Below are 16,544 nucleotides of genomic sequence, written 5' to 3' on the forward strand. Positions count from 1 at the left end.
TACATCATCATGATATTACATTGTGTAACACCATACAGTAATGTTGGATGATTATGGTACATGGGTGGTCAGGGGCCATCATTGTGGTAATGGGTGGCTGTCTTACATTTCTATAGTAACATTAATTACCAATGGAAGAAGAGACTTCAGTTTATCTTGACCCTCCTCTCTGGAAATCCCTTCCTAAACTTCTTCATCTCTCAATTGTCTGAAATCTTATTAAAATCTGCATGATCTCTTGAGTAATAGTTGACAGTGACATACCTCAGCTGTAATGCTGATTGTGATCATTTTTCTGGTTACCTCTGTTCCCTCCCTTGAGAAGCATCTTTGTGTCATTTTCTACATTTAAGTTGTTATGGTTGACTGTAATGAACTCAGTGGTAGACCTCAATGAAAATGAGGCACTGTGACATTTGCTTCACAATGAGTTATTGTGACACACCACTGCAGTGATGATGCTTGTGATGATCTCTTTGGTATTGGTGATTGTGATGCAGTATTGGCGTGCTGTATGAATCCCTGTGGATTCTTTTCAACTGAACAGAAGTTGGGGAAGAACAGAAACAGCTTCCCTACCAATCCATGGCCTCAAAACCAGCGTATTTATTAGTAATGGAAAATGGATGAAGAACAATGGTGGAGAAGCTCCTGCTACAAGAGCCTGATGGTGTGTTTTACCACCTGTATGATCCTGGGAGGAAGCAGCTTGTTTTTCACTTTCCCGTAAGAACCTTTATATGCAAAGATGAATGGTTCCATGTGGTTTGAATTAATCATGAAATGCCTTTAAAGTTTATTATAATTTGTAAACTAATCCCAAAAAATTTGCTTTTAAAACATTAGAAATAAAAAAGTTATTAACTAATCTGAGCTTTGAAGTATATGGGAAAATGTGAATGTGTTCACTTTGGCAGGAAGAATTGAAAAGCAGCATATTATTTAAATGGAGAGAGATTGTAGAACTCTGAGGAACAGAGAGGCCTGGTGTCCTGGTACATCAATCACAAAAAGTTAGTATGTAGGTACAGAAATGATCGCCTTATCTGCTGATGCATTCTTAAGTTTATACGCTCCTATCACACTCTCGCTATCATTATCCATATCACTTTTAACTCTCCTCTCTCTCTCTCTCTCTCCCAATGGCCTTTGCTGCTCTGGTGCTATTGGTGTTCCCGTGCTGTTTTTAACTCTCATCTCTTGTTATGAAGCGATATTATTGTCTATAATGTTATTGGAAATTATTCTTAAAATAGAGTTTAGTGGTGTCTGTGTCTGTATTTGTTCTAATTGGATTAAAGACAGCTAGTCTGGGTGCTTTGATGTATAGTAGTTTTGAGATGTTAATTAGGTAAACAGTAAGGAAGTTAAGAAGGTTAACTGTACATCTGCATTTGTTGAATAAAGCATTCAAGAGTGGGAGTAAAATCCTGCACCTAGGTGGGAGATGCCAAGCAATGTGTTTATATTACTAATAAAATTAGTGGGATGAAAATGTTATTGTTAGAAGATGTGACATTAAAAACCTAATAATACAATGGGAAATTTACATTCAAAGGAAAAGCTAGGTATAAGCAGAAAGGAGTTTGTGTGTGTAAGGCAGAGGCATTTAAGATCTAACCAGCCTTTAAGCCTACAACTGCATCTGCAAAGGAGCCAAATTGCAAGGAACCTCATTTTGAATTTGTAAGGTCAAATGTGCTTTGCCCAGTGTCTGCTGCCTACGTGGAGATTTACCTGGGAGGGATTAATTTGGGGATTTGTTTAAAAGTTATAATGGTAGTAATTTGTAGATATGTGTATGTGTTTAATTTGTTGTTAAATTAATAAATGTTTAATTTAGTTTTATATAAATAAACCCCTTGAGGCTCGGTGGTCTTATTCCTGAATTCACAGCTGCATCTCAAACATACTAATTGAAAATATAGGTTATGACAATTGTTTAAGTTTCCCTCTGGGATTTAAACAACTCAGCCTTTACCAGCTGCTGTGTCATAACATCTCTCTCTCCCAATGTGCTTTTCTTCTCTTTGATTGGGGTAGAAATTGGACATTAATGGTTCCCTCTTATGGACGTACAATGGGCGTAATGAGATCCATTTTTTGGGGACCACCATCTAGCAACCTAAGGATACCTGAAAGACATCTGATCAGATTTTCAATTGGGTAATTTTTCAGGCATCCCTGCCTACCACCTAAAATGGCATTAGGCAACTTATGTATGCAGATGCCTGTTTAGGGCCCCATACAGGAATGAATTGCAATAGGTGACACAACAGCTGGGCCACTCCACTCCACATCCTCCCACCCGCCCCCTGCCAACAGGACTGCTTACCTTAGGGCTGCTGCCATCAAGCAAAGTGGCATGACATTCATCTATTTAAAGTGACAAATAGGTGTCAATAGTTCCCCTAATAATGTAAACAAGACCTGAAGCTCAATTTCAGGCCAACATTGGGAATTTTAGTTCGGACAGGCACTAATGGTACACTGAGCCCATGTTAAACGCAGTGTACATGTATTTTTTATTCATTTGTGGCATGTGAGAGTCATTGGCAAGGCCAGCATTTATTCCCCATCTCTAGTTGCCCTTGAGAAAGCAGTGGTGGGTCACCTTCTTAAACCGCTGCAGTCCATCTGCTGTAGGTGCATTCATAGTGCTGTTAGGAGGGAGTTCCAGGATTTTTAGCAAGTGACTGTGAAGGAATGATGATATGGTTTCAAGTCAGAATGATGCTTGGTTTGGAGGGAAGCTGGCAAGTGGATGTGTCCCCTTGTTCGTCTTAGGTGGTAGAGGTCATTTGGAAGGTGCTGTCGAATGAGGCTTGGCGAGTTGCTGCAGTGCATCTTGTAAATAGCACACAGTCCACCAGCCATTGTGAACCAACGGTAGAGGACTGAATGTTTCAAGTGTTTGATGGGGTGCTGATCAAGAGGGCTACTTTCTCCTGGTTTTGAGCTTCTTGAGTGTTCTTAAAGCTGCACTCATTTAGGCAATTGGAGAATATTGCATCACAATCCTGACTTGTGCCTTGTAGATCACAAGCAGGCTTTGGTGAGACAGGAAGTGAGTTATTCCCAACCTCCGAGCCTCATCCCTGCTCTTATGTGGCTGGACCAATTAAGTATCTGGTCAATGGTGACTTCCAGGATGTTGATCGTGAAGGATTCAGTAATGGTAATGCTGTTGAAATCAAGGGGAAGAAGTTAGATTCTCTCTTGTCGAAGAGTGTTATTACCTGGCACTTCTATGGAGCCAATGTTACGTGCCACAGATCAGCCCAAGTCTGAATGTTATCTAGGTTATCTACGTTGCAAGCAGGCATGGATTGCTCAGTAGCTAAAGAGTTGAAAATGGTACTGGGCACATTGCAATCATCAGAGACCATCCCTACTTGTGACCTTATGGTGGAGTAAGGTCATTGATTAATCAGCTGTAGATAATTGGGCCAAGAACATTACCCTGAGGAACTCCTGCACCAATGTCCTTGGGCTTAAATGATTGACCTCCAACAACCACTACCCTCTTCCTTTATGCTAACCAATGGAGAGTTTTCCCCCTAATTCCACTGAACTCAATTTTGTTAAGGTTCCTCAGTCAGATGCTGCCTTGATGTCAAAAGCAATCAGCCCCGCTCACCTCCTTATGGAACATTTAAAGCCATGACATGATACAAGGAGAATCAGGGCCATGAGTAATCTCTGGGGTTGGTTAGCTCAGTTGGCTGAATAGCTAGTTTGTGATATAGAGTGATGCCAAAAGCATGGGTTCAGTTCCTGTGCCAGTTGAGATTATCCATGAAGGCCCTGCCTTCTCAACCTCATCCCTCAGCTGAGGTGTGGTGACCCTTAGGTTAAACTCATCACCAATTGTCTCTGTGTAATGAGAGAGCAACCTATGGCCCTCTGGGGCTATGGTGACTTTCACTAGGTGAACTAGGGTTAGATGGCAGGTGGTTAATTGGATCATGAGACATTGAAATAACAATTATAATATTAAACTGGATGATCTCCTGTGATGATGCCCATAGAAAGTCAGGACATGGTATTTCCCTCAAAGTGCATGAGTAATATATATAACAAGCTATCTTTTAATGTTTTAAAGATACTAAATTTAAATTTAAATATACATGTAAAATTATAGAACAGGATTCAGCAAAGTGATTGTTAAACCTAGGTAATAAATATTGCTGAAAAAAGATATTTTGTCAAAGCTTTCTGTCTTGCACTCATCAGGACAATTGCAAGAATACAAATGTCAGGGGAAGCAACAATTTTATACTGAATGAGAAGAGAATGCTGATCGGTTAGTGAGTGGGCTCTGATTGGTAGAAGCATTACCATGAAGAATGAATGCACCAGTTAATGGTGACTGACAATTAACTGCCAAGCATTGTTTGAAATTTAACTGGCAATTACCATTAAGTGGTGCATTCTCCATGGCAATGCCTCAACCAATCAGAGTCCATTTGCCAATTAGTCAGCACTCTTTTCTTATACAGTGTAAAGTTGTTGCTTCCCCTGACATCGATATTCTTGCAATTACCCTGTGGAGTGCAAGGTGAAAAGCTTCGACAAACTGACTTTTTTCAGCATTACCTGGAAAAACTCAGCAGGTCTGGCAGCATTGGCGGAGAAGAAAAGAGTTGACATTTCGAGTCCTCATGACCCTTCCACAGAACTGAGCGAAAATAAGGAGAGGGGTGAAATATAAGTTGGTTTAAGGTGGAGGGGGTGGGGGGGAGAGAAGTTGGGGGGGTGGTGTGGTTGTAGGGACAAGCAAGCAGTGATAGGAGCAGATAATCAAAAGATGTCACAGACAAAAGAACAAAAGAACACAGAGGTGTTGAAGGTAGTGATATTATCTAAACGAATGTGCTAATTAAGAATGGATGGTAGGGCACTCAAGGTACAGCTCTAGTGGGGGTGGGGTGGAAAGACTAGCGGGGCATAAAAGATTTAAAAATAATGGAAATAGGTGGGAAAAGAAAAATCTATATAAATTATTGGAAAAAACAAAAGGAAGGGGGAAGAAACAGAAAGGGGGTGGGGATGGAGGAGGGAGTTTGTGATCTAAAATTGTTGAATTCAATATTCAGTCCGGAAGACTGTAAAGTGCCTTGTCGGAAGATGAGGTACTGTTCCTCCAGTTTGCGTTGGCCTTCACTGGAACAATGCAGCAAGCCAAGGACAGACATGTGGGCATGAAAGCAGGGTGGAGTGTTAAAATGGCAATCGACAGGGAGGTTTGGGTCATTCTTGCGCAGGTGTTCTGCAAAGCGGTCGCCCAGTTTACGTTTGGTCTCTCCAATGTAGAGGAGACCACATTGGGAGCAACGAATGCAGTAGACTAAGTTGGGGGAAATGCTGCTTCACTTGAAAGGAGTGTTTGGGCCCTTGGACGGTGAAGAGAGAGGAAGTGAAGGGGCAGGTGTTGCATCTTTTGCGTGGGCATGGGGAGGTGCCGTGGGTGGGGATTGAGGAGTAGGGGGTGATGGAGGAGTGGACCAGGGTGTTCTGGAGGGAACGATCCCCACGGAATCCCGCCGGCGGGGGTGAAAAGAAGATGTGTTTGGTGGTGGCATCATGCTGGAGTTGGCGGAAATGGTGGAGGATGATCCTTTGAATGCGGAGGCTGGTGGGGTGATAAGTGAGGACAAGGGAGACCCTATCATGTTTCTGGGAGGGAGGAGAAGGCGTGAGGACGGATGCGCGGGAGATGGGCCAGACACGGTTGAGGGCCCTGTCAATGACCGTGGGTGGAAAACCTCGGTTAAGGAAGAAGGAGGACATGTCAGAGGAACTGTTTTTGAAGGTAGCATCATCAGAACAGATGCGACGGAGGCGAAGGAATTGAGAGAATGGGATGGAGTCCTTACAGGAAGTGGGGTGTGAGGAGCTGTAGTCGAGGTCGCTGTGGGAGTCAGTAGGCTTGTAATGGATATCGGTGGACAGTCTATTACCAGAGATTGAGATAGAGAGGTCAAGGAAGGGAAGGGAAGTGTCAAAGATGGACCATGTGAAAATGATGGAGGGGTGGAGATTGGAAGCAAAATTAATAAATTTTTCCAAGTCCCGACGAGAGCATGAAGCAGCACCGAAGTAATCATCAATGTACCGGAGAAAGAGCTGTGGAAGGGGGCCGGAGTAGGACTGGAACAAGGAATGTTCCACATACCCTATAAAGAGACAGGCATAGCTGGGGCCCATGCGGGTACCCATAGCCACACCTTTTATTTGGAGGAAGCGAGAGGAGTTGAAGGAGAAATTGTTCAGTGTGAGAACAAGTTCAGCCAGACGGAGGAGAGTAGTGTTGGATGGGGATTGTTCGGGCCTCTGTTCGAGGAAGAAGCTAAGAGCCCTCAGACCATCCTGGTGGGGGATGGAGGTGTAGAGGGATTGGACATCCATGGTGAAGAGGAAGCAGTTGGGGCCAGGGAACTGGAAATTGTTGATGTGATGTAAGGTGTCAGAGGAATCACGGATGTAGGTGGGAAGGGACTGGACAAGGGGAGATAGAAGGGAGTCAAGATAACGAGAAATGAGTTCTGTGGGGCAGGAGCAGGCTGACATGATTGGTCTACTGGGACAGTTCTGTTTGTGGATTTTGGGTAAGAGGTAGAAGCGGGCCGTCCGAGGTTAGGCGACTATCAGGTTGGAAGCTGTGGGAGGAAGAACCCCAGAGGAGATGAGGTCAGTGACAGTCCTGGAAACAATGGCTTGATGTTCAGTGGTGGGATCATGGTCCAGGGAGAGGTAGGAGGAACTGTCTGTGAGTTGACGCTCAGCCTCCATGAGGTAGAGGTCAGTGTGCCAGACAGCAACAGCACCACCCTTGTCAGCGGGTTTAATGACAATGTTGGGGTTGGACCTGAGAGAACGGAGTGCAGTAAGTTCAGAGAGAGACAGGTTAGAATGGGTGAGAGTAGCAGCGAAATTGAGACGACTAATGTCACGCTGAATATTCTCCTTTCTCCTCCACACCTATTCTAGGAATTTATCTCCTACAAGGAGATCTGAATGTGACTAAATTTCTGACACAAGTTTATGTAGTTCTCCAGATATTGCCACTGTATGGTATTATAGTTAAGCTGCGGAGTTCATTATCATTTGCAAAACCGAGTCAGCAAGAAGCCTGTGACCTGCCTACAATGCCTTTTCCAAGTCTTTCTACCATATCATTAAGCATCACAGTTAAATTTTTGCGGCAATTGTTCTTCAAGCCCTGTTAGACTTTGGCTGCATGCTGTTGCTATCCCACTTAATTATGGAAGCAAATCTCTTGCAGGGTAAAATAAACCAAGGAAAGTAAGGAAAATGGCCAGAAAAAGAGAGTAAAGACAGAGCAATAAAAAAATGTTTCAAGACCTTCCTTAACTTATGGTATAATCTTACTTTTTCTGTTAGTGAGTAAAAAGTAGGAGGTTGGCTTTACTGATTGGGAATATCACCTGTACATACCTGAGAACTAGTACCCCTGAAATGTCTTCTATTATCCTAAGCAAAGGTTCCCCTTCACCGTAGTTGACAGGAAACTTGATCAGGTTTGTCCTGGTTTCCAAACATTAGAACAAGGGCCCATGGTGCTACAACTCTGAGTTTTCTGCTTTTATATTTTGAATGTGCCCTAGTAACTTAGACAGATATTTATATTACAGCAGCTGTCAGGGTCAGATGGTATTGTTGAGAGAGAAAAGTCTGGAGAGTTTGGCTAATAATTTCTGATTCTGGGAAATGTTTTTTGCAACAATTTCTTTGCTATTTTGCCTATGCACACCTGGAAACTTGCTTCTCACTGACAAAGACAGGTCACTGACTGATTCACCATAGCAGTGGGCTAGGGAATCGAAGGTTATTGGGGGTAGATGGGAATGTGGAACTCAAAACACAAACAGATCAGCCATGATCTTATTGAATGGTGGAGCAGGCTCGTGGGGCCAAATAGCCTACTTCTGCTCCTATTTCATATGTTCATATGTGTCCTACTCAAGTTTTGAAGCACAGGTTCAGTTCAGGCAGCCACCGACAATCTCTAATATATCAACCAGATTGTAGCATGAAAATGCATTTGTCAAGTCACGGTTGCCCATCATAGGACAGTTGGTCAATTCAGATCAGCATCACAAAAAGGTAACCATGAGATGGGACAATTTAGTTTTACAGGGTTGCTGACTTCCCCAGGGTGCAAGAAATGTCATATATATTGCTTTGCAGGCTCCCACAGAAACCTCCCTCAACTACTGAACGTACAGATTGTGCTTGTACACATCCAGCGGTTTATACATGTCAACACTCAATGTGTTGGAAGTTGTCAGAAAGCCTTCATTCTTCACACTTCAACCAGCCCCAAACTCCTTATTGCACCTCTTCTTTCAGCCCATAATTAATAACTTTGGCCTTCATTCTCTGGAACCTCTTCCCTAAACCTCTCCATCTTTCCCTCTCAAAACTTTTGCAAAACTCTTCCACCAAGCTTATAATCACCCTTTTAAGTCTTGGTTTTCATCTCATTTGTGTGCACTTATGAAACACCTTGATATGTATGATTTGTATGTCAAAGAAACACTATAAATGCAACTTTTTTGTGCTGTTGGGTTGGTTTGACATTGCAAGGATGCAATTATTATTCAAGCATAAAATGACAGATATTAATAGAATATATGAATGGGAAAAACTGTGGCAAATGCATTACAATGGGCGGAATTGTCCCCTCCCGCCAGCAGCAGGGTTTGTGGTGGGCGGGGGCAGACAATATGTCTGGAGCTGAAAGATCAGCTTCCTGACGGCGGGAACTTGTGATCCCGACCATCCTGGTGGGATAATGGCAGTTCGCCATTCCCACCAGGGGCAGTCAGGAAGCCTGTTTTGCATTCCATAGTCAGGATTAAAATGAATACCCAACCGGAATTTCCGCCCCCAACCCCATCCAATCGACCGTCCTGCCAGTGGGATTTCACCCCACTCCAGAACACATCCGGAGCAATGTGGCATGCACAAGTTGGGACTTGGATGGATGCCTGGAGCTGCAGGTGGAGCCTGGAGATGGTGTTGGAGCCAGGAACTGTGGGTGGAGCCTCAACCAAGTGGAGCATCAAGCAGCAGGTGTACAGCTGCAGTAGGTAATGGTGTGTGATGAGGGCCTTTGTCTGGGAGGAGGTGGGGTGCGGGAGAAGAAGGCAGGGAGGAGAGAAGCATAGAGGCGGGGCAGGTTTGGATGTTAAAAAGTGGGAGGTAGGGATGATGGAAGTCTTGCAGGGGTCTTGGATGGGTGTGATAGGGGAACGCAGTGGGAGCATCAGGTTGAGATGCTCTTTTTTGCATGGGCAGCACAGATAGTGGCCTTGTCCCTGAGGCCCATGCCCCAGTTCCCATTCAGTGAGGTGAGTATGGAGAGCTGAGTGTTCACTTGCCCTGGTGGCGCAGACGAGGTTATTCATTCTTTTCCTGCACTGCAGGGCTGTCACCTGGTGAATCCAGTTGGCATTTACCACCCTGGCAACTGCAGCCCATGCAGGGTTGGTGAGTTGGGTGGGCCTCCTCTTTCCATTCCTGGGGTAGAGGACGTCCCCCTCTGTGCTCCACTGCATTCAGCAGTTTTTCCAGTGAAACGTCACTGAATCTGGGTGCTGGTGCTTCTTGGGTTCCGTGTTTCAAGTCCTGGCCTTTTAAAAATGGCACCCAGTTATGACGGTGCGGGTGACTTGCTACCCGTCCTGCCGTGAACAATGTCGGGAAACCCCCTGCTGCATAATTAATGATCCCAGAATCATGCAATTCAGCGCAATTTCCCATTGGGCTCCATGGCGGACAACACTCTTGCTTCCCGACCCCACCAGGGAATTTAGGCTCAGAGCCGAAAATCTCAGCTATTGTAAGCAAATGTGAGAACTTAAAAGAATAAAACAGCATAGTTTCCAAATGACAAAAAGTTGGAAGCAGTGGAGATCCAAAAAGACTTGGGGATCCAGGTACATAGATCATTATAATGTCATGAACTTGTGCAGAAAATAATCAAAACACTAATGGAATGTTGGTCTTCATATCTGGACAACATACAAGATAAACAAGTTATGATACAGTTATGCGAAGCTATGGTTAGACTACATTTTTTTTATTGTTTCACAAGATGTGGGCATCACTGGCTAGGCCAGCATTTATTGCGCATTCCGAATTGCACTTGAGAAGGTAGTGGTGAGCTGCCTTCTCGAACTTCTATAGTTCATGTGCTGTAGGTACACCCACAGTGTTGTTAGGGAGGGAGTACTGTGAACTCTTCTGGGAACCACACCTTCAGAAGGATATTTTGGATTTGGGGGAATGCAATTTAAATTTACTAGAACGATACCTGGACTCCAAGGACTAAATTACAAGGAGATATTGCACAAACTAGGATTGTATTCCCTGCAGTTTAGAAAGTTAAGCGGTGGTTTGATCAAAGTTTAAGATTTTAAGGGGAACAGGTCAGGCAGATGAAGAGAAACTGGGCTGAATAATGTAACTGGAAACAGGACTGCTCACGGCAATGTAATATTCAGCATGATGACATCGGGTCGCATTCCCAATATCACCACGCCAGGAAGCAAAATTACAATGGGCGGGCAACCCTCAAAATCAGGAGCCCACCATTTTCAAATTGTCAATTAAGTGATAGTTAACTCATTAGCAACCCAATCAACTGAAATAATATGTTCTGTGGGCAAGAGTGTTCTCTCAGCATGGGAAAAACACCAGTTATATAAAGTGACCATTCCTCTGTAACTGAGACAGTTCAGGCACGGTCACATTGATATGATTGGAGACGGACTCCTCGCAATTCTGCCCACTCAAGCAATACAGAGACACCAAAGTGCCAACAAATGCTCCAAAGCTTTTCACCCCCTGGCATGGACTGCAAAGTCATTAGCACTTTAGTGGGCTGCAGAACAATTGGACGACTGTATACACTGTACAATCCCCTTGCTAAAGCTGGCCATGGAGCAGACACTGGTGGAGGTGTTCACAGCCCCTAGCAATGTCAGCATCCCGGTTTGGGCCAGTCTCCCCCATGGATCATGCTAACAGTGCAGCCTTGCAGTGTGGATTAGGAGAATGCCTGCACCTGAGCTAAGAGCACAGCATGCAGTGCAATGGGCAAAGCTGCTGCTTTGGTCACGTGGAGTGGGGTCGAGGTGGTGAGGTTTTGGGCAGCCATGCAGCGCGCTCATCTCTGGCCACACAAGTAGTGGCCAACACTCTCCGGAAAGCCTTAAGGGATCTTCACATTTAACCAGGACAGGTTCTTAGTATACCCATACTAACCACACCTCTCTCTTTCACCCTGCAAGAGTACATCAGGATCATGGAGCCTGGTGAACTAGCTGTATGCCTGAAGGCCTGCAGAGAGTGAAGAAGATAGAGAAGGGAATGACTGAAGCTCCTGACTGCGCAGAGGCAGGAGCAGCAACCTCAGGAAGAAATGGCGGCTGGGGCTCCCACACACGCCATCGAAGAGCCACAGTGATGCGTCGCTGGTCGACACCTAGCTAGACCCAGGGTCTATAGACGCAGCCTGTCATTCCTGCAGACGACTGAAAACCAGTGCCGCTGAAGACGGCACATGTCTGGGGAACTGGTCGGTCACATCTGCAGGACTTGGCCCCAAGGGGACATGGAGTGCATCCACTGTCGTTGGCTGTGAAAGTGACCATGATGCTCAATTTCTATGCCAGTGGCTCTTTTCAGGGCTCCATAGAGACCTCTATGGGTTCTCACATGTCTCCACCCACAAAAAAGCATCCATGAGGTCACAGATGCTATCTTTGCAAGGGCACACAACTTTGTGCATTTCGCCCAGGACCAGGATAGCCAAGATGCAAGACTGGATTCGTCCAGATCTCAGGTTTCCCACAGATTCAGGATGTGATCAACTGCACTCACGTGGCACTCAGATCTCCATTGCAACACACGGTGGACTACATTGAATGTGCAGCTGGTACGCGACCACCAGAAAAGCAGCCTGAAGGTGTACGCATGGTTCCAGGGACTGTGCATGACTCTTACATCCTCAGTCAGTCACAGATCCTCGAAGTCTTCCAGGGTCCACAGAAGCTGCAGGGATGGTTCCTTGGGGACAAGGGCTACCCACAGAGACTGTGGCTGAAGACACTGTGCGGCGGCCTCAGACAGCAGCAGAGCGACGGTATAGTGAGTCTCATGCTGCAGCTTGCAACTTGGTGGAGCAGACCATCGGGATGCTGAAGACACGGCTCCGGTGCCTGGACTGGTCTGGTGGAGCCCTGCAATACAGTCCGCAGAGGGTGTCACACATCGTCATTGTCTGCTGCGCCCTTTACAACCTGGTGCTGCAACGGAGAAACGAGCTGGCTGAGGAGGAGATGGAGGAGCCAGAGGACTTTACCGATGAGGAGGACGCCAATGGGGATGAGAATGAGGAGGCCCTCAGAGGTGACGATAACAGGGATGAGGCCCTCGCACTGGCTAGATGAGGTAGGTGCACTTGGGAGGCCCTAATAGCTGCTGGGTTTGTGGAGGATGATGACGACATGCAGTGAACTGACCACATAGATCCTCACATCACATTTGTGATTTTTTGACTCCAGTCTGGCTAATGGCAGCATGAATACCCTCTGTGAGAATGTTCCTGTCATGGAGAGGCAGTGGAGGTCCGAATAGTCACCTGATCGCAGGAGGATAATGACGACCTGCAGTGAGGACACTCCATCAATCTTCACATAGCCTCTGTCTGGCAGAGGGCAGCTCACTTGAGCTCTGTGATCAGGGTCACATCATAGACTCAGTCATGAAACTTTAGAAGCATCTGATCCTTTGTCCGTCTTCAGCACCTGAGCCCTTCAGGAGCACAGCATTAGTGGTCACAGATGCTGAAGAGATGGGAGCCAGCCCCACCTTAAATGTGCTGAGAGCACATCGAGAGAATGAGAGAACTCTGTGGTGCCTGCCCACTACATTCTGGCAGCAATGACAAGCATCGCCGAGGTGCAGGCACCAGTAATTTTGCAGGGAGTGTGAGGCCGGACAATCACTTTGGTTTGAAGGCTGCACAGAGCACAGGGAAGAGGTCCTGGACAGAGGCAACTGCCTTTATCTTGTCCAGAATGGTTTCACATCTGAGTGACAAGAACATTGTTCATCAGAACAAGGAGCCATAGGCAAGGGGACCTTCTTGGGAGTTTATTGACAATAGTGAACAGTATGTACAAATGATTAACACCCATGCCCAGGCTGTGCAACTAATTCTTCTTAACTTTCCTAACCCTGCTGCTGCATCTTGGTGCTCCCCAGACATCCACAACGGAGGTGAAAGCAGTCTGCTGACTGCTACACCCTGTCTATGATGACCTGGGCGGATGTCTTCTGGAGGGCCGAGACTTGCAGGGTCCCAGCCTGATTTTGGGGTCCTGCTGTGTAACAGTGGCATCCTCTTCAGCTTGTGGAAGAGAGGATTTGAATGGGCCGGACAGTCTTGGAGTCAGCTGGGTGGATGGCCCCAGAGTGTGCATCGGCTGATCCTACTCCCTGTTTGTGCCCGAGGGCCCCAGGCAGACTCCTTGAGGAGAACTGGTAGTTGGAGAGAAATCGAGCTGCCCAGCACCCGTCTCACGTACACGCTGTTGGGGGCCAACTATGGTGTCGATGATGGAGTTGATCCTGTGCAGCAGTGCAAGGCCAATGTCCAGGACCTAGATCTCCATGACAGTCGCCATCCTACCAGTGCTGACCTCGGCGCATTGGCATGCTGGCGCTATCACCTCAGCCTGAAGGTGGACAGTCCTCCATCGTGCCTCGCCATCTGAAGGGTGCGGCAGACATCCCTTCCTGATGTTCCCTGACTTGCCTTTGCAGCTCCAGCAACTGTGACATGACGGAGTCCAGAGGCTCGTCATCTGACTTGAACTCAGGAAATTTCTGGCCTCCAGCAGTCCTCCAATGAGACACCAGGGAGGTCCTGCCTCCGCCTGTTGTGGATCAGACAGTGCGGTATGCTCACCAGATTGTGATCCTGAGGCTATTCTAAAGCTAGGTCCCACCTGTGAATCTGCGCTGGTGGAAGGTGTGGGTGAGCACTGTGATGGGATTTCAAGGAGGGTGCCTTCAGATTCCTCTTCAAAGATTTCTTCGGAGCTTGATTGGAGGCCCTGTGTCGTGGACTCCGTCATCTGTTTCCCAGATGTGCCTGTGAAAGCAATTGGAGATAATTAGTGCATGGCAGTGGCCTGTGAAACAGGACACATTAATCACAGCATGGTTATCTGATATATGTTACACTCCTGGACCCTCGTCTGGTAGAGCACCTCCGTCCTCACTGTCAGTACAGGACCGGTCCAGATCCTCACCGTCCAGCTGGATGGCTCTGTTTTCAAAGCTGGCGAGGACCTTGATTTCAGGCATTCCTCCACCAGTCTGTGACCTCTCCCTGTTGTTGTGTGCCAGGTTGTCCTGCATGAATAGAGATGGAGAAAGTGTTAGCAGGGCACCTGCCTGGCCAGATGATAAGTATGTCTGTCCTATGTGGGTGATGAGTGATCCCATGGACGAGATGAGGGCAATGAAAGTGTGTGTGAGACAGTGAATGGTGATGTCCCATGAGCTGGCAGTGAGTGAGATCCCTGTGGATGTGTGATTTGTTTGTGAGTGTGGGTTGAGAGTGAAGAGAAGAGTGACTTACCCTGGTGGAACGGAGGAGATCATTCATCGTCCTGTGGCACTGGGTAACTGTCCTCTTTTGAAGGGCGTCAGCGCTGATGTGTATGTACCTCTCCATAATGGAGCCTCAAAGGTGCAGAATCGTTCCATTCGATGAAAACAGTCAAAAATAAATTAAAAATCTCACTCAGTTCTGGCAATATTTCCAAATGATTATATTCAGGAACAAAGTCTTTTTACGTCAGACAAACAAATATCCCTGTTGCAACTAACACAGCCCCGTGCCAGGGGTCCCTTTAAATGAGTGGCCATGACCTCCTTCCTGGCAGCTCAGTGCCCAGACGTCCTATCCTCAATAGTCCTAGTCCGTTGGGTAAGTAGCCCATCCTTCACTGACGCTGTTGTTTGGTAACCAGCCTGGCTGTTGCTGATTAATGATTAGTGTATTATCCAGCATCCTGGAAAGATGGGGAAAGGAGTTGGTGATCCACACACTTCCAGGCGGGACTCCTACCTACCTCCATAGGCTGTATTATTCAGCCCATTATTTCTACTGGCTGGGATGTCTCAGACAAGGCAGCAGAGTCTAAAATTACGGTTAGACCATTCAGGGATGAAATTAGGGAACACCTCTACTAGTGTTACAAGTGTTAGGTATTAGGGGATATGGGGTAGGTATATGGAGTTGGATCACAGATCAGCCATGATTTCACTGAATGTCAGAACAGGCTAAAGGGGCTAAATGGCCTCCTCCTGTTCCTATATTCCTATGAAAGGAAACAAAGGCAAAAAGCGAGATAGAACAAGACAGCAGGAGTTGGCTATTGTGGACAATTACAGGAAGAAAGAACGAGAGAGAGAATTGTTTTGGATGTGAGCAGTACCTTTAAAAGTCAATTTTTTTCAAAAAATGGCAACAGAGATCAAGAAACTGCAAATCTGGATTGTATCCTTGTTTACAAAGTATATACTTACTGTCTTGTTAATTCCAGGTTATAAAATTCATTTTTCTAAAGTTTGTCTCTCTTTTTCAGTTGTGCTTTCTTGGCTGTTAAAGTTTCCCTGGCATTCCCAGTCGCTGCTGGAATCTTGTTCACACTGTGCTTTACAAGTTTCATTATCACCAGCTTCATGGACCCCGGAATTCTACAACAAGGTAAAGCAATTTAATTTCTCAAAGAAATGGTCAAAGCCGTCAAACCTTGTTCATTTGACATGGGATCCACTCATTATAAAACCTGTTTTGATAAATCAGGCTGAGTAGAGCATGTCTTTCAGGCACTATGTCATTAACTCAGGATACAAAGTGGCAGCAGGATTGTTGTAGGCACACACTTTCAGCCAAAAATGCATTGCTCTTCATTTTAGTGCAAGCAGTAGTGCTTGGGTTATAATTGTATGCTGGTAGCATTTAATGTCAAAGTTAATTTATTCAGATGAGGCCTATCTGCTGCATCCGAAATGGGCTAACCAAGTAGCAGCCATCCATTGATGACAGCACACTATACAGCCAAACGCAAAGATGAGCTTACTGCCAAGTCAAACCCTCACAACAGGAAGGGCCATCTTCCATCCCAGCGTGCATCACAGTGAGTCACACGAAGGAAGAAGGGAATAAACACCATAGAGACAAGCCCAGAGTTTGTCTGCCGCTTAAAGAGTGGGATAAACCAACCACCATCTATCAAGACAATTGGAGAATTGACAAAGAGTGATTCAATGCCAAAGAATGGAAAAAGAAGATGATAAGATGCTCAGATGCCAGAACAACCTCCAATTCAACAAAGTTTACCTTCAGAGACAGAGCCCACCACCTCTCCAACAGTAGGGAGAACAAGATGTGTAAGGGCTATAAGGCCTGCGTACATACATACATACAA

At 45.9% G+C, this 16,544-nt stretch overlaps 1 protein-coding gene across 4 annotated transcripts in view; it reads left to right on the top strand.

The window, feature by feature from the left end:
- The first annotated feature begins 456 nt into the window (after positions 1-456).
- Positions 457-16,544, top strand: part of LOC121289886 (palmitoyltransferase ZDHHC19-like) — a 56,143-nt gene continuing 40,055 nt past the window's right edge. For 2 of the 4 annotated variants that reach the window (XM_041209859.1, XM_041209851.1), the window contains exons 1-2: positions 457-726; positions 15,699-15,820. In XM_041209859.1, coding sequence (XP_041065793.1) covers positions 623-726; positions 15,699-15,820 — 226 coding nt within the window. In that variant the 5' untranslated portion in view covers positions 457-622. The remainder of the gene's footprint in view (positions 727-15,698; positions 15,821-16,544) is intronic. The other 2 variants (XM_041209842.1, XM_041209833.1) reach the window with 2 other exon arrangements.

This window comes from Carcharodon carcharias, chromosome 2, assembly GCF_017639515.1.
Source record: "Carcharodon carcharias isolate sCarCar2 chromosome 2, sCarCar2.pri, whole genome shotgun sequence".
NCBI classification, from domain to species: Eukaryota; Metazoa; Chordata; class Chondrichthyes; order Lamniformes; family Lamnidae; genus Carcharodon; species Carcharodon carcharias.